Source organism: Drosophila albomicans, chromosome 2R (genome assembly GCF_009650485.2).
Source record: "Drosophila albomicans strain 15112-1751.03 chromosome 2R, ASM965048v2, whole genome shotgun sequence".
NCBI classification, from domain to species: Eukaryota; Metazoa; Arthropoda; class Insecta; order Diptera; family Drosophilidae; genus Drosophila; species Drosophila albomicans.
In genome coordinates, this window is record NC_047631.2 from 102850 (window position 1) to 127350 (window position 24501).

Below are 24501 nucleotides of genomic sequence, written 5' to 3' on the forward strand. Positions count from 1 at the left end.
ATATAAATTTATTAATTTATTTATTAAATTAAATTAAATTAAATTAATCATAATCATATTCATATATATAATAAAGGTATATATATATATATATATATATATATATATATATATAATATATCTAAAATCCATTTGTTCTTTTAAGAAGATTTGTATAAAGAAAATATTTCAATGTATCATCCTCAATTCTGTGAGGCAAGAGCTGGTCAAGTGCAGGGTATAATATTAACTCGAGTACAGAAATGTTGGAAATCTTGCTAGTTTAATATCAGTGCGTGAACGAATATCTTGTCAAAAATAATTTCTGAGATAAATTTAAGATTAATTGAAAACAAACAAAATCAAGTATGTAATATCCAATTTTTAAATTTACTTATTTTATGATAAACATTTTTTTAAAAATACATGAAAAAATTAAATATAAATTATATTAAATAAAATCATCCATATTCAACCCAGTGTCTATTTACATACGTATATGAACATAAACATATACTAAATGATTTGGATAACTGAAAAATATGTTTGCATAAATAAACTCAAAGGAAATTCAAAGAAATATTGTTTATTGATTTTACCTATCGAAGTGCGCAGAATCGAAAATAAAATCATGTGACTACACGGGTAAATTACTCGTATTATATCCGTCTTTGTGGTATAATGCAGATGTGGGCATCTCAAAATATATAAAGTATGGGAATAGGTATAATGCAGAAGTGGGCATCTTAAAATATTTATAACACGTAAGAAAGTTACAGTCGAGTGTGCTCGGCTGTGAGATACCCGCTACCCATTTTTAATAAGGGCAAAATATTGCGGTATTATTTTCAAAATATACCGAAAATACTAAGAATATACCAAATGGTATGTTTGGTATATCGATACAGCACACCATTCAAAATATACCATAGACGGCACAACTCAGACCCCTAGTAAGTAGGCGTTTTTTCCCATACAAAAGTATTTCTTTAAAAACTTCCACAATTTTTATCTGATCGCAATCAAATTTTCAGGACTTATAACTACTATAGTAGTTATTGTATATACCAAAATTCGCAACTCTAGCTTTAAATTTACGTTTGTTCGGCTGTTGACGCTGATCAAGAATATATATACTTTATAGGGTCGGAGATGCGTCCTTCTACCTGTTACATACATTTCCTGCCGGCACAAAGTTATAATACCCTTCTACCCTATGGGTAGCGGGTATAAAATGTGATCCAATGTACCAACGCATAAAAAATATACAGTTGTACCAAAAGTGGCAACCATGATTATAACTTTGTGCAAATGTATGTAGCAACCATAATGAGTCGACTCCGACACTTTGAAGTATATTTATTATTTTAACAAATAATTATATATTATTATTTTAACAAATGGCTGTGCTCCACCAGACACAAATTTTGTATCAGTAGGAAATCGAAAAGTATAATTGATTAAATGGAAGTTCTGTTTTTGGTTTTCTTTTTATACTATATACTATACTATAATTTGAAGAAAAAAATGAAATATGAAATAATAAAAGATAATTTAAAAAAAACCGAAAGAAATTTGTGGTACATTTTTGCTAAAATTGGTCAATTTTTTCAAAATTTTGGTATAAAAAATCTTTTTGGAATGGCAACCGTACCTAAGGGTAACATACATAGCTATAAATAATTGCTCTCAGTACATCTCTGATCTCATTTACATTAACAACCAGACATACAATTCCATACCATACCAACTTCAGCCTGTTTAAGCGCTAATTTAAGCGCGCCCACATTTAAAAAAGTTTTTCAATACCATGACTCAAATTTTGAACCATTTAATAATGGAAACAACCTTTCTGAAATTATCGACTTCGTCATAGGTAAAAACGATAAGTGGCACATGTCGACACATAGTCCCAATTGGCGTTACCTTTCAAGTAATTTACTATTTTACCGAAGCGTGGTCTGTTATTCATATTTACATTTACAGTAAAGCAGAATACATATATTTTATACTAAACACTAACATTTTATGACAGAATATTTGCATTGCGCCTTTGTCAACTTGAATATGTCTGCCATTTCATTACCGCTAGCTTGTTTAAGCTGAGTTTTGGAAGCCTACCTGTCTATAAAGTGGTACCAGACAGACCTCAGCTGCTTTACCGCCCAATACTCTTTTAGTAAAAGAGACATCTGCCAGGTTTAGTGCTTCATGTATGTATAACAAATTTATTTACAACAAGTGAACAGGCACCTTTTTGTGTACATTTTGACACTTCACACGATTCTAAACACAATCGAAACTGACAGTTTTGCTCGTTAGGCTTTAACTTTCTTACCCATTTTTATTTATTAAACTGCCTTATTTAAAATCGACGAGTAACTAATATTTAAATAGGTGGCATATCTGACCCCATATTATTGATCAGCGTCAACAGCCGAGACGAACTAGCCATGTCCGTCTGTCAACATGAACAGCTAGACCTCAGAGACTAACATATAATAGATAGAGCTATGTATACTCGTATCTATCGACAGCAATTGTTATGTTTGACGCAGATCAAGTTTGTTCCCGCAAATCTATAAAAATCGAATAACAAGCGTAATTTTAGAGCTATAGCGAAATTTGGTATATACTCTAACAACTCAATTGTCATTCCTGAAAATTTGGTTGCGATCAGATAAAAATTGTGGAAGTTATTAAAGAAATACTTTTGTATGGGCAAAAACGCCTGCTATACTTTCGTTTGTAGGTATGCGTATGTATATGTTTCTACATGATCGCCTATATTGTATGTGCATGCATGTGTAGTTTTGCAACGAAGGCGAACACGACAACAATTGCTCGTGTCTTAGATGTTTAGAGTTAAATAGCGGCTGCGTAACGACTGCGATGACTGTGCTGGTAATGTGCAAGCCAAACATATGTCGATGTGCGAGTTCGAGTCCAGGTCGGGAATACATACACATTTTTTTTATGCGATTTATATATTTCTGTGATTTATATTTTTATTATTTTTTAATATTTTGTGGAATATCGATATGGTAAATTTTGAGAATATTAGCGCAATATTTTGATTTTTTTCAAAATGGGTTGCAGGTATCTCACAGTCGAGCACACTCGACTGTAGCTTTCTTACTTGTTTATTTTCCGAGTCTCTTACCAATGGTCAAATTAATGTGACACATGAGAAGCAATTTGAAACCCTATCTTGGAGTAATTTTATATTCCACACGGTGCATCGTGATGTCGATATGCCAATATTTGAACATTATATTAAATCAAGTCACACCAGTTGAATGCAAAAAAATATAATTTTTTCAGAATGCCAGCTGATCCTACCGACGAAGCACCTCCTCAAGTTCCCAAGACCGAACTGGAGGAGTTGCAGATTAAGGCTCAGGGTACCGCAGATGAGGTAAATAATTGTTGTGGATTGTAAAAATGAACAATAATTTAAATTAAATATTTTCAATTGCAGTCCTTGGAAAGCACTCGGCGAATGCTTGCCCTTTGTGAAGAGGTAAGATTAAATAATAATAACTACTAATTAAAAAAATTATCAAAATAGTATTCGCGACACTTTTTAACTAATGTAACACTTAAGACCATGATCCAATTTTTATTTCCGAAAGAATACCACGAATTCAAGCTTTCCAGACTAGTTATAATTTTCACTTCTGAAAAATGCTCATGGAATCTTAGTTTCCTCTGTTGATTTCTGAAAATTTCTCACGGAAACCTTCCGCCTAGCATTTGGTGAAAATTAATTGTTTAAAAATCTTTGCGATAACTACATGCAAATACAATTTTATTATATTCCATGACGTTGCATCATTCATTGTTGCATCATCAGATTTTAAGTTAATAACATATTTAGCTTATTTATAATTAAACTTCAGAATCGGGTCTGTACTATCCCACAACATTTCTGCAAACTACCGTCCCTGTTTTTAAATTCCGCTCAGATTTGGTTAAAATCAATACATCTAATTTCACAAATGATTTCCAATACTTTCTATCCTGTCGGGTATTTACTGACTCACTGGATTTGTTCACAAATAAAAGCCATTCATTTAGAACTTAAGCGGGCTAATATTTGATTAACCTTTAGGCTTTAAAACTTAGTCATAGCAAACACTTTAACTTTATAACTGTTCTCAGATTTACTAAATCGCCCTATTTCAGCTTAACTGTTCCCTAAATTTAAAAAAATTTTCTCAATAAATTATTGCATTGAAATTCCGTTTATATGATTAAGGATAGAACATATAAATACTTACCATATTATCTTGAAGCTAAATCAGTTCACTTACAATACCAATATACACCACCCAAGAAAGTGTGAGCGCTGCGATCGCAAATTCACAGCCTATCCGGGAACCTTACGAAACGAACGTTATGTTAGTTTAGTCGCAAAGCGCACGCAAAACGTTAACCACGGAGCTATTGCGATGGTTGTGCTTTCTTTTTGAGTTAAAAAAAAAACAAAATTGTTCGCGAGCGAAGGTCAACTTTATTCCTTACATATTTGCATATTAAAAACTAAGCTTCATCTATGCTTCAATCTATAACAATAATAGTCCATATTGTTCTGGTGGTGCAGCTCCGTCGCTCCCATCGCTACTTTTGTTATTGCTCACTTTTCCGCTGCAATTGCTGTCTGTGCAATTGGAGGTGCTGATTCGTTGCTGTTCTTGTCCCTCTTCAATTACTGAAATTGGAGGTGCAGCGTCTTCGCGAATGTTGTTGAAAAATCACATTTTACTGGAGAAGCTTTTCTTTGAATTAAATTGAAGGAATGAGAAAAATATGGAAATATTCGTGGCTTCAGCTTCAGAAACGAAACTTAATTTTTTCCCCAAAATAAGACGCTATTAAATGAAAATATTAGAATATTAATAATAATTTTTCACGCAGCCCAAAGCGTGCAATATACGACTAACAAATGATTTATTTATTACAAATTTTATTCATTATCTAAACACGAACATTAAAAAATACTTTAAGTCTATTTGTGCTTCGTTTTAGCTATCTAATAATGTAGATGATTGTCCAAAATTTAAATTTTCACTACACTTTTTGTTTACACAAATTACGTAAATCATATTTTTTTTTAAATATTTAGCTTACAGTTATAAAATGAATTTCGGTTTAGGCAAATATCTTTTGTAAATTTGGACAGTATAATTAATTATAATTATTATTATTATATTATTATTATTATTATTATTAGTATTAATTTCTATTGCCATTGGTCCCTTTTTAATAATAGCGTATGTAATTTACTTAAATATAAAGTAAAATGTTTAAACAAGGAGTTAAAGTAAGGACTCCAGTTTTTATACCCGTTACCCATAGGCTAGAAGGGTATTATAACTTTTTGCGTACAGGAAATATATGTAACAGGTAAAAGGAGGCATTTCCGACCTATAAAATATATATATTCTTCATCAGTATCAACAGCCGAGACGATCTAGCCATGTCCGTCCGTCCGTATGAAACACAGGATCTCAGAGACTATAAGAGATACAGCTCTAATTCTAATAATTTTCGATAGTATTTGTTATGTTTGCACCCAGATCAAGTTTGTTTACAATTTTTTCTACGCCCACTTCCGTTGTTATATATTTATTATTTTTGTAGTATTTCGGTATATTTTGAGAATATCGCAATATTTTGCTTTTATTTAAATTGGGTAGCGAGTATCTCACAGTCGAGCACATTCAACTGTAGCTTTGTTAGCTTTGTTATACTAGGTGCGAAACTAAGTTCTCGCTGTTTGTCAGTAGATGGCTTTAGCAGAAAGAGTTTGTCGATTTTGACATATTTAAAACGTCACGAACCAAGCTTAGACATTTGGTAAACAAACTGCTGCGACACATGAGTGATTTCGTGTTCGCATTATATACTTCTGGTTAAGTAAAAATGTCAATCAATCGTCTTATGCGGGAAGTGTTGATTTTCTTCTTCCATTTGAAAAAAAGGCAGCTTGAGCGCGTCGAGTGCTCCAAAAAATGTACGGAAATGGTGCGCTGAGCGAAACATGCCGTGTTTGGTTTCGTCTCTTCAAATACTGTGATTCTTATGTTGACGGCCGTCCTCGTGAAGGAAGGCCCAAAACCTACGAAGGCGCTAAATTGGAGGCCTTGCTCGAAGAGGATACGTGCCAAACTCAAGAAGAGCTTGCTTTATAATTACTTGAGTTACCCGTCAAGCCGTTTCCAAGCGATTGTATGCGTTGGCGATGATACAATTGGGTTTTTTTTTCGAAAAACAGGGCGCACTTAGTTGCACTCCTAATACATTATTGTTTTATTTTTTTTCTCATGTGGTGCTGCTGCTGCCTCTCACTCTACGTAAGCCAGTTGGCCGATAGCAAAAATTATTGTTTCAATAGGATCACCTGATTTAAATTAAAAAAATAAAAATATTGGCAGCTAATTCATTTTTATTATTTTATAACAATTACCTCGCCGAGACAGCGCTGTGCAGTAGTTGATACCAGGAGTAGTTGATGGACCAGATTTCTAAAGGTTCAAGAAAATTATTTTTTTTTTATTCTCTTGGCGACGAGGCCTTAAGATTTTTGGACATCTTATTTTTTTCTTATTTAAAAAAAAAAAATAATCCAATTATACGTCTGCTCCCATGGACGGTTTTGATAGAAAAGATTTAACCCTGTTGCTGGAGATGTTACCAAGCTCAAGTAAGAGCGAAATTCACCAAATGGTGTATTTGCATTTGTCACTTTACAGCGTTGTAACATAGCAACGCAAGGGCAGGGTGATAGAGTACTACAGTATCATTTAGTACCAAATATCATTCCTATGATAGGTCAGGCAAGGTTACGTAGAAATAAAATTTTTAGCCAAATGAACGAGTTTCTATCGAATATGGCATTTCAAAAGTTAAAGGAATATATAGTTAATTGTATGTACACCGAAAGGTCACGACGAAAAAGAAGTATAGAGAAAACGAATTTAAATATGATAAATTATCCAATATATGATGCCACACCTGATGTTTGAATTAGCTAACGTTAATATGTGTATGTATGTTAATATGTTGTGTTTAACTTCATACGATCTTTAAATTAACATGACCTTTGCAGTATTAGAAGCTAATGAATAGAGTGTTGGTAAACTTGGTAAAGGCCCGAGCAAGAAAACTACTAGGAAAGAAAGAGTCAGTAAAAAAGAAGATGAGACACGAGACACAACGTGACTCGCTACGCTTTACAATAAAAATAATTAATTATGAACTATGATAACTATTTTTCTTCTTGATATATATATATCTATATATTCACAAAGTATATAACTTTATGAGTACATTGAAGAAATTATAATTTGCCACAATATCTTAATATCATTCAAGGCATATGCTGTGATGATATTTATTTCATAAATGGTTAAACATATTTTATACCCGCTTTCCATAGTGTAGAATTCATTATAATTTTGTACTTTCAGCTACGAATGTAAAAGGTAGAAGGAGTCATCTCCTTATAAGGTATATATGTATGTATGTATATACTTGATCAGCATCAACAGCCGAGATGATATAGCCATGTCCGTCTTTCTGTCGGACTGTCCATCAGTCGGACTCGTTGATTATCAAGTTAAGCTTAACACCATTGGCATATGTACATAAAATCACGGGAAGGTAGATCATTTCCAAATATTTAATTGCCATCCATTGCGCAATAGGCATTTTCAATGAAAATATTTACATCGGCCTAATTTGAATACAGTAAACAGCTGATTGCATCATCCGTTACCTATAGCGTAGAAGGGTATTGCAACTTTGTGCCGGAAGGAAATCTCTCTCATGTACATACATATGTATATACTAACATATTTTACTTCCCTATTAATATAGTATTACTAGTTTAATTCATTAGCTGTCCAAGGTCTTTTAATATTTGTTCGCGGTTTTCAATTAATGCATGCTGTTCAAAAAATATATTTTGTTTTGTCCACGCGTCAACAAGCCCTTGCTTGGTATCGCTGGACCACTTGATGGTATATATATTCATTTTTGGTGAGATTAGGTCGCTTACTGGAGATGTACTTTAAATAGGACGTTTCTTTATGATTTTATGAATATCATGTTACCTAAAAGCAATTGGTTTATACGTAGATAGCTCGTCGATTGTTGTTCCATTTGTAAATGGGTAGGGTTTTAAACAACTTAGAGGTGGGCAGCAAGTGAGCCTATAAATTGGGATTCCAATGTTGAAAACCGGCGATCATTATGAACGATGTTCTATTTGTACATGTATAGCCTTAGTTTCAAGATGTGCGGCAAAGTCGTTTTAAAAGGATTGCTTGATGCGATCTCTCACCAGGATTCCGGTGCACTCATGAACATTTCTTTCTTTCTTCTTTTGCAATAATCAGAAAGTTTGTAAAAGTGTGGAAATCGAGTTGGAACTGTAGAAAACCGCAGCGATTCCTTCAGCTATCTTCGACAAATCGATGAAGATCTTAAGGGCTTCGGAAATGCTGAGCCCTTGTTGCCATAAGCACGGTTCCTTGTAGGCTGTATTAATGTGGTCAGTATACGTGAGGGAATAGTAAACTCCGTGTCTGTACAAGCCTCCCTATCTTTACCAATGCAACTATAGCCAATTCAATTTTTTAATTCAATGGTTCGATGCCAATTATCACCTCCAGAGCTTCAGTAGGCAACCTGATAGTGCCTGTGATGCACTGTGCATCCGTGGCTTGCCATCACACTATAATACCATAGGGGAAGATTCGACGTACAACAGAGATGTGTGCCCACCGCATGTGAGAGGGTGAGAGGTCTCAAGTGCAACTAAGCATCTTCTTCGCTATGTACAAGGCTCCGGTGGCCAGTTTTTCTGTCCAGGACCAAATCAGATATTTTACTGCTTGGCGCGGCTTGGTCTGTTTTGTCCGCATTTTTTAATTTCCCGCATAGTAAGTTTCATAACGGAACTGATAATGGTTAAGCATTTCCCATTTGTCAGAATGCTTATGCAAAGCGAATTAACTTGTATGAATACCTGCATTTCGGATACCTGCATCGCCCTACGTAGCTACCACCTGCATGTCACTAAAAAAGCGGTTAACCCATCGATAAGATAGCTGGAGCCGTGTTGACTGAGGTGAGCCGTGTTGACTGAGGTAAGGCCCTTTTAAAATGGCATCATTATAGAAGGCACCTAAAATATCAAGAAAAGTAGTTTAAAGTAGACCGCTTTTTCGATGAAGGCCACCAGAGCATGAAAAGCCATCTCGATGGATTTGCTCTTCATATATGCATGCTAGTTGTGAGCCATCAGATGCACTGCATTGCTTCTAATGTGCAAGTCAAGTAGCTTCTCTTTAGAAAGACATTAGGCTGATTGGCCGGAAGTCTTTGGTGACTACACGGCTGCATTCTTACGCCTTCGGCAGGAAAAAATCTGAGAGGAACTTCATAGAGTAGAAATATGGCACTAAGAAATATAAGCCAAATAAATCTTCGTTAGCCTTGAAAGAATCGAAATATCTTTCCTGCTTAGCAAGTTCGAAACATGTTAGTCAGCTTACCACGGAGCGATGACAGATCTGGGTTCCACCAAGGTGGCATTGATGGCTTCTCGTCGCAGCGTGAAAAGTAGTCATTTTGATAAATGACAAATAAAATTTGTAGCCAAATGAACGAGTTTCTATCGAATATGGCATTTCAAAAGTTAAAGGAATATATAGTTAATTGTATGTACAGCGAAAGGTCACGATGAAAAAGAAGTATAGAGAAAACGAATTTAAATATGATAAATTATCCAATATATGATGCCACACCTGATGTTTGAATTAGCTAACGTTAATATGTGTATGTATGTTAATATGTTATGTGTTTAAATTCATACGATCTTTAAATTAACATGACCTTTGCAGTATTAGAAGCTAATGAATAGAGTGTTGGTAAACTTGGTAAAGGCCCGAGCAAGAAAACTACTAGGAAAGAAAGAGTCAGTAAAAAAGAAGATGAGACACGAGACACAACGTGACTCGCTACGCTTTACAATAAAAATAATTAATTATGAACTATGATAACCATTTTTCTTCTTGATATATATATATCTATATCGAAACATGCTAGTCAGCTTACCACGGAGCGATGACAGATCTGGGTTCCACCAAGGTGGCATTGATGGCTTCTTGTCGCAGCGTGAAAAGTAGTCATTTTGATAGAACATTCACAGATGTTTCTATATCCTGTAACGAATTAATTGTACTCGCCGGATCTAGTGTTTGTAACGATACTGAACAACGTCACTCAGTCCGTATTGCTTAGCCAAGGAAACCTTGTTGAATTCAATTTTAAACCGAATGTACCTATGATCAGAATAGAAAAGTCTGGACTCTCCCTTCTCCTCAATGGGTATCTAGAGTAGTGAAAGTCATGTCTAGCATAGTGCGTGAAGTACGACCTATATACATATGTTGGCTACCTTCAACTTATCGTTTAATATGAATTCGATTACTGACTCACCCATTTTATTGGTTTCTGTATTTCCCCAAACGCTATGCTGGGCGTTGGCGTCCGTTCCAATAATTCATTACAGCTTTCCAGTAGTTAGCAGTTCGATTATTAGTTCTACCCTCTTTAAAAGAATAACAGTTCTTGGTCTGGTTACCATTATCTGGACGTAGAGGTTGTAATTTTGAGACTTCAGCCCGCCGACCATGTTGCCCGACGCTATCCAAAGTTCCTGGATCAAAGCCGCGTAGGTGGACCCAACTAGTGCAAAAAGAAGCTCCAACGAAGTCATTTTCGTCTTATGAACAAAAACCAAGATCTGCTTCTCCTCCCTTTGTCTGAGTCAACAAGGACAATGACAAGGACAAAATTATGTATATATGATATATGTTAGCTATAGTTTCAATAATGTCCTCTCACAGTAGTAACTAATCCATTGTTTATTGAAGAATTTTATATATTAAATGTCTATATTAAATGTGCCACGCACACTTCCGCCCGAATTTTGGAATACACAATAAACCCTATAGACTTTTTGATTCCTGAAAATTTGGTTGCGATCAGATAAAAATCAACGAAGTTATTGAAGAAATACTTTTGTATGGGCAAGAACGCCTACTTACTATTTGATGACAATCTGGTATACTTTGCACTCTGTAATATTACTTGTATATACATATCTTGAATGAAGTGCCATATCCAGTTTTAGTATTTATGTGGTATATTATTTTAGTATATTTTGATAATAATACCGCAATATTTTGCTTTTAGCAATATTGTAGTCCGAATATCAAAACATAATAAAAGCAAAATGATTATCGAATATAATTTCAAAAATCAGGTGCAATTGCACTTCGTGGATAGACAAATCCCTTCTACATATTTTGTATTCGATGGTATTTTTTATATTGGTATTTTTTTTTTTTTGTATATTGGCGATTAAAGTGTTTTCAAACTTTTTGACAAACAAGAGTTTGTATTTTCTTCAAAATAAACAAATGTGTGCAAGTCCTGCTTACACTTGAATGTACGTACCCTAAGGTAATATTTGATTTCCCCGATTCGCATACATTACTTAATTTTTTGTCTGCCAAATGATCGTTTTTAAATTCGTTCTCTATGGTATTTAGCGAACTTTTCTTCACACATACATAAATCAAAATCACTTTACGATTACAAAAATAATAACGCAATTCGTGATACTTTAGTCTTAGTTCAGGTTCAAATTATACTTAACACTTTTATTTATTTATTACAGAAATATACAGGAACTTTCAAAGTTAATTAAAAAACTGAATAGATTTTTAATTATTTTACTTAATGTCCATAGAAATATTAACAAATTACAACATACAAAATTTACTTTTTCCATTACAATATTAACACCATCTAAACACTTTTACAAACTATTTACATTCCAATTTGCTGCACACCAGAGCAAGGAGGCAGGAATACGTACACTTGTAGCCCTTGATGATCAAGGAGGTGAGTCCACTATTAACACAACAATCTATCACTTTTTTTTAAGACATATATATACCTTATAACATATATTACATTTTTTGTATATAAATAATTTACAGCACAACATTAATCAAAGCACAACATTTATGAAAACAAATATGAAAACGTACATAAATACATACGTACATATGTATAAAAATATTTTAATTTAGACTCCGCATTACTAATATAAATAAAGCACATGCCAATTATAAATGTGCATATGACTTTATTAGTTTTTGTGTGGAAATTAAAAATTACAAAAAAAACGAACTTGTTTACAAAGAAAGCGTACATGATCAGTCACAAAATTGCAAGAAAAAACTTGAATGTCTCTTTTTCGAGTGGCAATGTACTTTGTGCCAATAAGACGTGTAAGTAACAAAAAGTTTGGGCAGGAAAGTATATATATAAAAATACGTTATTACTTGGATTTTATTTTGTTAGCACAGTTTCTTTGTCTTTAATTATAGAAGTAAAGAGTCAGTTTTCTCGAAACTCCAGCTACTCGGTATTTCTATAGAAACATGATTAATTCTGTGGTGTATAACCAAAAATTTTGAAACTACTAAAATTCAATCACAATAAATTAAATATTTTCGCTTTTTAGGCCTGTCTGATTCAAAAACACTATCCGTCCATACTTCTGCATGAAGTTCATCCTCAATGACTTCAAGGGCTCACATTAGGTTTAGGTTTAAGTTGGACCGGCCGCCCCTGCTAGGGCAAAGCATAGACAAGTAGAGGTCCGTAGCTGGATCGATGCATTTGTGGCAAAGGCCAGCAGCATCCTAGGTAGGAGCCGAGAAACGTCACGAAGATCGTTGTGGCACGGCGAATCAAGGTATTTCAGACAGTGGCCAGTTAAAATGCCGAGCATTAGTCTGCAGTCTTTCCTTGAAAGCTGCATCACGAAATTGGTTAAATTGGTAATAATTGAAGCACACATCAGCCTTGCAGTTTTGCACGAGTTGGTATTGCGCCACCTCGCGTCCCACTGAAGTCTGGAGCGTACTTATTTCCCTGCCTAGAGATCTCAGGGATATCGGCACATTGCTTGGCTTGGGATCCAGTAGATGCGTACTACCGCAGATGCGTTCAGGGACTCTACTGCCCTTCTGCTTTCCAGGACAACTTTGGACTTGACCACATCTGACGACATTGATCTTATTGCAGCCTGGCTATCAACAAAGATGTTAATAGAGTTGTAATTGTTCTGTATACTCCGAGCCACCTCTGCAGCCTTACCTATGTCAAAGACTACCGCCTGGAAGATGCTGCAGTAGTCAGGGAGTTTGAAGGAGTGTTTGGAAACCGGGTTGGGGCAGTATACGGCTGCGCCGACTCCGTCGTCCATCTTCGACCCGACGGTGAAGAGGTTGAGGGCGTCGGGAATGCATAACCGTTTCCATGTAAATCGTAATAATATGGTCAGTGCAGGTAAGGGGAATAGTATAGTCCAAGTCTATGCTAGTCTCCCTACCAATGGCGCTGTGGCCGTAGCCCAATAGACCAGGATTGCCTGTTGCAGCAATCCTGAGAGCCGATTTAGATGCTATGGACTGCGCGTATAAGTTTAAAGGTTCGACACCAGCTATTACCTTGAGATCTTTAGTAGGCGTCGACCTGATGGTGCCTGTAATGCACAGAAGCGCTTGACGCTGTGTCCTTTCCATAATGAAGAGAGACATCGTTTTCGCCATATACAAGGCTTCGGTGGTCTTCTTAACCCTTTCTGACACGTTGTGCTTCCATGTCAATTTGCTGTCCAGAACCATATCCATGTATTTTACTGCATGACCTTAGCGTGGTACAACCAATTTTGAGGGGGACTATAAGGATACCTTATATCTCTTCGTGAAGAGGATAAGGTCCGTTTTGTCCGCGTTAATGCTGAGCTTATGCTTATGTCATCGGCATAGGTCATTTACTTGGGGCCCGTCTAATGAATTTTTGAAGTAGGCTATTCACAACCAGATTCCAAAGGAGAGGCGAGAGAACCCCATCCTGGGGAGTGCCAACTCGCTCTTCCTTTGTAATGGCCGAATCGCCCCACGTAGCCACCACCCGCCTGTCGTTAAGAAGGCGGTTGACCCACCTGTGGATCGCTGGAGCCGTCTTTACTGAGGTAAGGCATTTCATACGTTGTTGAAGGCACCTGAAATATCTAGAAATGCACCCAAGGCATATTCTTTAAAGTGGTCTGCTTTTCCAATGGAGGCTACTAGAGCATGGAGAGCCGTCTCATTGGACTTGCCCTTAGTGTACGCATTCTGATTTGGGGACAACAGATGCATTGAGATGTGCATTCTGATGAGCAAATCAAGTAGCTTTTCCAAAGTTTTTAGCAGGAAAGAGGTTAGGCTGATTGGCCGGAAGTCATTTGAGACCACATGACAGCATTTGCCCGCTTTGGGCAGAAAAACGACTTTTGAGGTCCTCCAAAGAGTGGAGATATAACCCCATGCGAGACACGCCGAAAGGATTCCCGATAGCCAAGGATCATTCGTAGGTTTGCTGGCTTGCAGCATTGCTGGCGAAAGTCCATCGAGACCGGGCGACCTGACCTTCGCAAAGGAGTCGATAGCCCAAATTATTTTATTGTCAATGATTAGACCTGCAGCGATGAGAGATCTGGGTTCCACCAGGGTGGCTTCGATCTTCTCGTCGGTCTTGAGAGTCTACAGAATTGGCGAAACGCGGAAAGTAGCCAATTTGAGCGGACATTAACAGATGTTTCTAGGTCCTGTACCGAGTTGATAGTGCTCGGCGGACCAAGAGAATTGGAAACGCGACTGGAGAAGTTCACCCAGTTCGTGTTACGGGGATTTCTGAACGGCTAAGCCGTAGTTACCCTGTTTAATGGAATGTTAAACTGGATGTACTTATGATCAGAGAAGGAGGGTCTATCCAGGACTTTCCACTCACCTACATCAGTATAATCAGTTTCAATGTATAAGTCCAGCACATTACGAGAGGTGGGACCTACAAAGGTAGATTCCTGGGTAGTTTCAGCTTATTATTTAAGATAAAATCAAGAACTGACTCACCCCGTTCGTTTATGTCGGGACTTCCCCAAACGCTTATTAATTGTTTATTGGAGGAGCAGACCATGTCCACCAGTCTCCTCAGCTCTTCAGGTGGAGCCGGTGCGTCATGGGCCATCTAGCAGCATACATCCTTCACAGCTCTCCAGCACCACCACGGTTAGATCGTCATTGTTAAAATTAGGTAGTAGATGAGCTTTTAGCCTCTTACTTATAAGGATGGCAGTTCTAAATCTACTTTCCAATGTCAGGACTTATAAATTGTAATTAGGCGACTTCAGCCCAGCGACCGTGTTGCCCGACGCTATCCATGGATCTTGGACCAAAGCCGCGTAGGCGGACTCTTCCTCCAGGGCAAGGAGTAGCTCCGCTGAAGCCGTTTTAGACTTATGGAGGTTGAGTTGCAGCACACTCATTGGAAGGTTGCAAACTCCGCCTCAACCTGCCCTGATCTCAATGTGTGTGAGTCGTTGACATTTGGATGGCGTTTTTTGACTTACTGTTGCGCTTATAAAGCAGATCGTCGGCCTCGTTATTGATCTGAATGATCACGTGCTGTCCACCACTGGGTAAAGGTTCATCAACCTTCAGCACGGACCAATCACTCGTCGTCCTAAGTAGTTGAAGCGCTCGCTCGCCCTGCACGGCTAAAGGGAACAGGACCTTAGCCTTCGGTATGAACGGAATGTTGTTCCTATCCACCACGTTCTGCTTGGCACCCTCCCACAAGCCGTTCAGTTTGGTGACGGTCGCCTTCAACCAAGGCAATCTTGGGCCGTCCTTGCATGTTAGGATCTTGACGCCATTCATTCAGCCCGTGTCTTCAAAAGTAGGCATTCGGCTGGCTGGGGCACTCTTCATCCTAACAAACAGTGCGTCGACCAGTTTGCTAAGGGTCATCCGCCACCCTTTGCAGACATTTTCCCGTTAGGGTCCCCTCTCCCCTCCCCCGCCAGGTACTCGCAGCCTCTTGCTCACTGGAGCCCCTTGCTTGGGACTCTCAGCAGACCGTTGGCGCTTGCTTGCCGTGGGCTCCACATTCGAGTTGGCAGAACCGGTCTGCACCTTATTGCCTTTGGGAGGGGGCTAAGTTGGTTTTCACGCATCCACGCATTAGCCCAGGCAAGCCTCTCCTTGTCCTGGACAGACAAGTTAGCTACGCCACTGAGCATAGCGTGAATGCGGTTCGCCGCATTATTTTTGGCCTTCTCCTTCAGCGCCCGTGCTACGCTGCGCAACGTTGGAGGTGCTGGCGATAGGCCGAGGTGACTGAAGAGGACGGCGTACCTTCTCCACCGTAGAGGTTGACGAAGCGCTCTCTTGGTCCGAGTCGGCTAAGACAACGGCACCCGCGCGCATCAACCTCGAGTTGTTGGTTGTAACAGTATTGTTACAACTGACTTGGCCTGCACCCACCGCATCAGAGGTGTGACCGCTGGCGACAGGCAGAGAGGATCAATTTTTGTTAATTGTTAATGCTATTACGGTTTCTTTCATAGAATACAAAAACTGTTCAAATAAATAAAACGTTTTCAACACTTTGAGGAAAACAAGAGAACTACACCAGTGTGTTTAACTAAGGCATACCGCTTACCATTTTCAACAAATGCAAGACAGTGTAAAAATGGTATTTTGTTAAAAAATATCAAATTAATGTACCGAAAAAAAAAACAAAATTATGTCTAAAGATATATCTCGTATATCAATACAACTACATTCATACCTAGCCTGACGCTAAACGTAAAACCAAGTGAATTTTGAATTTAATAAATAGGAATACTAATTAACATTACGTGACATTTCTCTTGTACTGATATAAATATGATTGAGCAATCCTTTTTTGGCCACTGTTGCATATATATATGCAACATTGACTTTACATTTATCATTTACATTTTCGTATTTATTTATATTTAATATAATCCATAATGGACAAATGTTGCCTAAAAGGCAATATTGCAGTATTGCAAGGGTCTTAGAGTATCGAAAATTGGAATGAAACATACTTAAGGCTCCTTTTAATCATTTATGGAAATAATATTTTCTATGTGTCCCCATTTTAATTTGGGCATGAAAGGGCTAATTAAGCGCTACGTCGCTTATTCATTATGACGGACAAGAAGAATGGCTGCACAACTTTATAAATGCTCGCCGTTTACATCGACGATTATTAAAATCTCTCATTTTATTATCGTTTCGAATATACGGTGCCCCTGATTTAGTTCATAAGATCTTTGATATTATTATTTATTTTGCTAGCTTAGGGATCAATGTTCAATATTGTAGAGCAGGATCGTGTAATTTTTGCTTTTGGTTGATGTATTTACAATTGTGTAATTTTTTAGGATAAATTACTCTGTTTACTTCCGGGTATGCGCTATTGTTTAATGTAAGAGGTGAGCAATTTTGCTGACTAGTCACATATTTCTAATTTTAACAAATGGAGAGCTTATTGCGTTGCTTTAGACATCCGAAGAGACTGAGAATACAAGTATTGCCTATTGCAAAAAATAGAAGACTACTTGTTACTATGTGTGCTGAGTAGAAAACATGTGTACATACATATGTATATGTAAGTATATAATGTTGGTTCAAGCACGCTGCCTTTAACTCCAATGGTATGGTCCTATTTTGTATCGTAGATTTGTATAGAATCGTCGAATGTGCCCGACTGTGAGATACCTGCTACCCACTTTCAATAAAAGTAAAATATTGCGATATTATTAAATATACCACAAAAATACTAAAACTATATGTCAAACGGCATATTTGGTATATGGATATGACACTTCATTTAAGATATATGATTTAAGTGCAAATTATTCCAGATTGTCAGCCAAAGCAACTAAGACCCCCAGTAAGTAGGCGTTTTTGCCCAAAATTATAAATACTTTTATGCCCTATGGGTAGCGGGTATAAAAATCGAATGACAATAGTCAGGTGGATTAGACATCGTTTAACCAACAACTGCACATGTTAGTGTTCATATAATATTATTAAAGTTTCACTGAAATTTCATAAGACGGGAAAGATGCGAAATTTTTGTAAAATGGACAAAAGTTCTTATATTTTCAATAAAAATCAGAAAGTCATTGTCGTACTCTCTCCTCATGCTACTGCAACTTTCAGCAGAAAGACACGATATTAAATGATCTTGTTGAAAATCCAATTATTCCTTGTTAATCCGCACAGATAATGTTCAGTTGAGCACGTCGACTTCTCGTTCATTAATCCTTATATTGTATCGCTTTATCAGTTTCATATATGTATCTCAATGTAGTTTATGAAATAAAACACTGTTATACTGTTACATTTTACTCAGCAACTAGCGGACACGTCTTTATTCTTTGAGGACTACATATAAGGCCAAAGAACAATCGATATACGATATCTAGATATACATAAATATTTAAAATATACTTTTTTAATATTAGTGATGATGAGATGTTTCGATAATATACATATATATACTGTTTTTGCATCCAATGTGATGCTACATTTCCACAGATCTAAGGGTCAATATAGAGTCTCAAAAAGGCTAATGAGCATTGGCAAAGAAAACTTTGAAAGACCCTTGCGAGTTGCAACAACGAATTTACGACTTTTCCGTGCATGTGCAGCCATGTATCGATAGTCATCGTCACTATCGAACGTTTCTTTTCTTTTTTTTTTTTGGGACTTTCGATATGAGTGTACAATCCAGTACTGTCAGATCTTGACCGAAAATCAATCATCATTCATTCAAAACTTAATTGCGCATTCTACTATATTTTAGTTGCAGGGAAACCACATGCATCAACGAATAAATTAATTGGAAGCAGAAACAAACGGCTCTCAATTCAATTCTATTCCAAAAAGAAAAGCTTACATTGTTTATCTGATCACAAAGAAATTTTAAAGAATCATATCTGTTTTTTATTTTTGTATATTTCGAAAATCGTGACTTTAAAATTGCGCATGCGTTTTACATTTGCGTGCAACAATCAAAATTGCTGTCTAAAAAATTGTATATCGTATATATTTAAGTAAAACCCTTGTAACTTATAGGCAGGCACTCAACAACTTCAACAGAACATGTACATCATATCATATTTGCATATGAGAAACTGTGCTCGCGGCCAATCCTTGATCACTTTTGACCCAAAAAAAAACATGAAGTTGAAGATTGGCAGGACTGTTTGGAGATGATCAACCCAAGTGAAGGAATGAACATTTGCTATTTGACCTGTGCGTTCATGCTTAATCAGGGAGTCACTACATGCAATTGGACAAAAAGCTTTATTAAAAACAATTTTGTACAACATTCAAAAGATCAAGTATTTTGAAATCGATTTGATGTGCTTAGGTAATAAAATGTTATGATTTCACTATTACTTACTATTATCATAAATGCACACTCAGGGAAATTAGGATAATGAGTTTAACATAGCTTCTACACCTAGGAATGAATTTATGATTCAATTATTACTTCTTGTATTGTGGATATTATTTTAACCTAATGAAGTAACCCCGATTGCATTACACACATGTTGCGAATAATATTGTTTGAAAAAAATCGTAGAAAATCTCCCATATTGGTACTAATTAATAAATGAACATGTATTTTTATTTAGAGCGCGGAAGTTGGGATGCGAAGCATCGTTATGTTGGACGAGCAAGGAGGTAAGGCATTCATGGTAAAGGAAGCTTTTAAAATCTAGCAATATGTTATTAATGTATGGTCGCGTCTTAAATAATCGGTGAGTTTATGAGGTTTCAACATTCACTTCACACATTTTGAGAAAAATCTAATGAGGGATATTTTGAGTTGAACATATTTAAAGTTAATGAAATAAAGTCTTTAATGGAGAATGCTTAAATACATGATGCTCTGTACCCATTGAATTGTAAATTGTAATTATAACTCAAATTCCCACATACGTTAACTTTAAAGCAATATACATACTCTGAACGTAGACAGTTGCTTAATTAACACTTTGGAGTAAAATTTGTAATACACTCAGTCCTTTTTTTACGCGATTGTTGGTTCTGCCACTAATCGCGTAAAAATGGTTAGTTTTCCAATATAAACTAACGAATTGGTTCCGAATATAAAAAATATCGCGTATAACAAAATATACGCGCAAAAAAATCAAAAACAATACAATAAGTTTCAAATTTCAGACTTATGATTTATTCATTCATAACAAAAATAAAAAATACAAAACAGAAACCATATATAAAGAGAAGAAAACAAAAAAACATAGGTAGATTTATTGAAAAAATCGTTGAAATCGTTTAATCACTGTCATTATCCGAAGTGGAAATTATTCTTTGCCGCTTATTTTGATGGCCGGCACTGATATCATTAGAATTTGTATCAGAATCAATAGTAAGAACTATGGATTGATGCTCTGATTGATCCGACTTAGTTTGCACCATAAATTCAGTTAATTTTGTTTGAATGCTTTTTTTGGACCCAATAAATTCCGATGTAGTTCTTTATATCTTAACATGCAATTCTTTTTGAAAAATTCGTACACGTTCGGCATCAGTATCATTTGCTACAAAATAATTTTCCAATTCTGCTGCAAGTTTAAGACCTTGCTTAATCGTCTCTGCTTTAATTGGATGCTCGTCTATCTCAGTGTCGCTGCCATTTTCCGATTCGATTACTTCCGTAGCTACTTCAAACAAATCGTCATCATCGAGCTCTCGGTCTAGAAGAATCTCGTCTATATCTTCTCTCGTCATATCTGCAAAAATTTCTCCACCCGCGGTGCGTGCTAAATCGCGTTAAAGTGAAAAGTCCGCGTAAAAAAAGAAATTTGCGCTGCAAAAATAACCGCGTTAAAGTGAAATCGCGTAAAAAGAGATCGCGTAAAAAAAGGTGTATACATACAACATCTATTATAAATTAACAAAATGCATATGTGAAACAAAATTTTTATCAAAACGCCATTTAAATATATTTAGCAAAATATTCAAAAACAACATTGGTGCTGGGAGGTTAGGTTAGGATAGGTTCGGTCGGCCGCCCCTGCTTGGGGAGAAACATAGACCAGTAGAGGTCCGTAGCTGTAACGGTGGAGGGTGTCTTCGTCTCAGAAGTCGAGCAGTACGGAGGAATTTTTGACAAAAGCCAGCAGCATCCTAGGTGGTAGCCGAGAAACATCACGAAGTTCGTTATGACACGGCGAACCAAGGTATTTCATCCGGAGCCGGGATAACGCTGGACATCTACAAAGAAGATGCTCAAGTGTTTCGTTGACTCCGGACTCGTTGCATTTCCTGCACTGGTCACTGTTCGTCATGATTATCTTTACAGCATGGACAGCCGACAGACAGTGGCCAGTTAAAATGCCGAGCATTAGTCTGGAGTCTTTCCTTGAAATCTGCATGAGGAATTTGGTTAAATTGGTATTAATTGAAGCACACAAGAGCCTTGCAGTTTTGCACGAGTTGGTATTGCTCCAGCTCGCGTCCCACTGAAGTCTAGAACGTACTTCAATTTCCCTGCCTAGAGATCTCAGGGATATCGGCACATTGCACATGTTAACGACATCAAGTCCTACCCCGTCGTCGATCTTCGACCCATCGGTGAAGAAGTTGAGAGCTTCGGGAATGCATAATCCTTCCCGCCAGCAGCCCGGTTCCATGTATATCGTATTAAAATGGTCAGTACAGGTAAGGGGGATAGTATAGTCCAAGTCTATGCTAGTCTCCCTACCAATGGCGCTGTGGCCGTAGCCCAATAGACCAGGATTGCCTGTTGCAGCAATCCTAAGGCCCGATTTTGATGCTAAGGATTGTTTTAAGAGTTCGACACCAGCTATTACCTCGAGAGCTTTAGCTATAATGCACATAAGCGCTTGACGCTGTGTCCTTTCCATAATGGAGAGATATGAGGGGAGAGTCCCCAAATGCAACTAAGCATCGTTTTCACCATATACAAGGCACCGGTGGCCTTCTCAACCCTTTCTAACACGTTGAGCTTTCATGTCAATTTGCTGTCCAGAACCACACCCGTGTATTTTACTGCATGACCTTAGCGTGGTACAACCAATTTTGAGGGGGACTATAAGGATACCTTATATCTCTTCGTGAAGAGGATAAGGTCCGTTTTGTCCGCGTTAATGCTGAGCTTATGCTTATGTCATCGGCATAGGTCATTTACTTGGGGCCCGTCTAATGAATTCACAACCAGAGTGCCAACTCGCTCTTCCTTTGTTATGGCCGAATCGCCCCACGTAGCCACTACCCGCCTGTCGCTAAGAAGGCGATTGACCCACCTGTGGATCGCTGGAGCCGTCTTTGCTGAGGTAAGGCACTTCATAATAGCGTCAGTGGTGACGTTGTTGAAGGTACCTGAAATATCTAGAAATGCACCCAAGGCATATTCTTTAAAGTGGTCTGCTTTTCCAATGGAGGCTACTAGAGCATGGAGAGCCGTCTCATTGGACTTGTCCTTAGTGTACGCATTCTGATTTGAGGACAACAGATGCATTAAGTTGCTTCTGATGTGCAAATCAAGTAGCTTCTCCAAAGTTTTTAGCAGGAAAGAGGTTAGGCTGATTGGCCGGAAGTCATTTGAGACCACATGACAGCATTTGCCCGCTTTGGGCAGGAAAATGACCTATGAGGTCCTCCAAAGAGTGGGGATATAACACCATGCGGGACACGCCGAAAGGATTCCCGATAGCCAAGGAACAATCGTAGGTTTGCTGGCTTGCAGCATTGCTGGCGAAAGTCCATCGAGACCGGGCGACCTGACCTTCGCAAAGGAGTCGATAGCCCAAATTATTTTATTGTCAATGATTAGACCTGCAGAGGGTGTCAAAACTGGGATACTAGGAAAGCGCTACCAGTCCCTGTTCTCTATTCCCAGACATCCCGGGAAATGAGTTGAGAGCAGTGCTTTAAGAGTTTCAGCACTGCTCTCCGTCCACACTCCATCGCCAGACTTGAGGAGACTAGGACTAGAATAGGATAGACCTGTACTCACCTCAGACATAGACGTTGTCCGCCTTTTTAGCAAGTTTAAACATGCTAGTAAGCTCACCACGTAGCGATGAGAGATCTGGGTTCCACCAGGGTGGCTTCGATCTTCTCGTCGGTCTTGAGAGTCTACAGAATTGGCGAAACGCAGAAAGTAGCCAATTTGAGCGGACATTAACAGATGTTCGTGTTACGGGGATTTCTAAACGGCTAAGCCGTAGATACCCTGTTTAATGGAATGTTAAACTGGATGTACTTATGATCAGAGAATGAGGGTCTATCCAGGACTTTCCACTCTCCTACATTAGTACTCTCAGTCGCAATAGTTAAGTCCAGCACGTTACGAGAGGTGGGACCTACATAGGTAGATTCCTCACCTCTGTTGGCTAATCTCAGCTTATAATTTAGGATAAAATCAAGAGCTGACTCACCCCTTTCGTTTATGTCGGGACATCCTCAAACGCTATTGTGGGCGTTGGCGTCCGTTCCGATTATTAATTGTTTGTTGGAGGAGCAGACCATGTCCACCAGACTCCGCAGCTCTTCAGATGTAGCCGGTACGTCGTGGGCCATCTAGCAGGATGCTAGCAGCTTACATCCTTCACAGCTTTCCAGCACCATTAGGTAGTAGATGAGCTTTTAGGCTCTTACTTACAAGGATGGCAGTTCTCAATCTACTTACCAATGTCAGGACTTATAAATTGTAATTAGGCGACATCAGCCCAGCGACCGTGTTGCCCGACGCTATCCACGGTTCTTGAACCAAAGCCGCGTAGGCGGACTCATCCTCCAGGGCAAGGAGTAGCTCCGCTGAAGCCGTTTTAAACTTATGGAGGTTGAGTTGCAAAACACTCCTTAGAGGGTTGCAAACTCGCGAGGACATGTTCCTGCCCCACCTCCTCCGTCTCGTCAGTCAGGCTGAAGTGCAGGGTGGCGTCGGTCATGCTCTCAAGACCGAGATCCGCCTCAACCTGCCCTGTCCTCAATTTGTGTGAGTCGTTGTCAGTTGGATGGTGTTTTTTGAGGCGAAGGTACACTCTGCCTATTGGGGGTAAAGGTTCATCAACCTTCAGCACGGACCAATCAATCTTAAGCAGTTGAAGCGCTCGCTCGCCCTGCACGACTATAGGGAACAGGACCTTAGCCTTCGGTATGAACGGAATGTTGTTCCTATCCACCACGTTCAGCTTGGCACCCTCCCACAAGCCGTTCAGTTTGGTGACGGTCGTCTTCAACCAAAGCAATCTTGGGCCGTCCTTGCATGTTAGGATCTTGACGCCATTCATTCAGCCCGTGCCTTCAAAAGTAGGCATTCGGCTGGCTGGGGCACTCTTCATCCTAACAAACAGTGCGTCGACCAGTTTGCTATGGGTCAACCGCCACCCTTTGCAGACATTTTCCCGTTAGGGTCCCCTCTCCCCTCCCCCGCCAGGTACTCACAGCCTCTTGCTCACTGGAGCCCCTTGCTTGGGACTCTCAGCAGACCGTTGGCGCT

The 24501-nt window shown here is 38.2% G+C and overlaps 1 protein-coding gene and 1 long non-coding RNA gene across 5 annotated transcripts in view; one reads left to right on the top strand and one right to left on the bottom strand.

Annotated features, from left to right (window-relative positions):
• The first annotated feature begins 232 nt into the window (after positions 1–232).
• The window catches only part of LOC117573194 (synaptosomal-associated protein 25), a 79778-nt gene continuing 55509 nt past the window's right edge, over positions 233–24501 (top strand). The window contains 4 exon segments of the mRNA XM_034256188.2: positions 233–345; positions 3304–3397; positions 3461–3502; positions 19643–19691. Of these exon segments, the coding sequence (XP_034112079.1) occupies positions 3305–3397; positions 3461–3502; positions 19643–19691 (184 nt within the window). The 5' untranslated portion in view covers positions 233–345; position 3304.
• On the bottom strand, positions 5248–11072 carry LOC127565963 (uncharacterized). 4 transcript variants are annotated; one of them, XR_007955310.1, is made up of 5 exons: positions 10492–11072; positions 10108–10429; positions 6452–6509; positions 6181–6385; positions 5248–6103 (listed from the first exon to the last, which is right to left on the bottom strand). It is a non-coding gene; the product is annotated as an uncharacterized LOC127565963 (long non-coding RNA). The 4 variants fall into 4 exon arrangements; XR_007955309.1 differs by having other exon boundaries at positions 5251–6385; positions 10492–10817; positions 10900–11070; XR_007955308.1 differs by having other exon boundaries at positions 5248–6385; positions 10492–11071.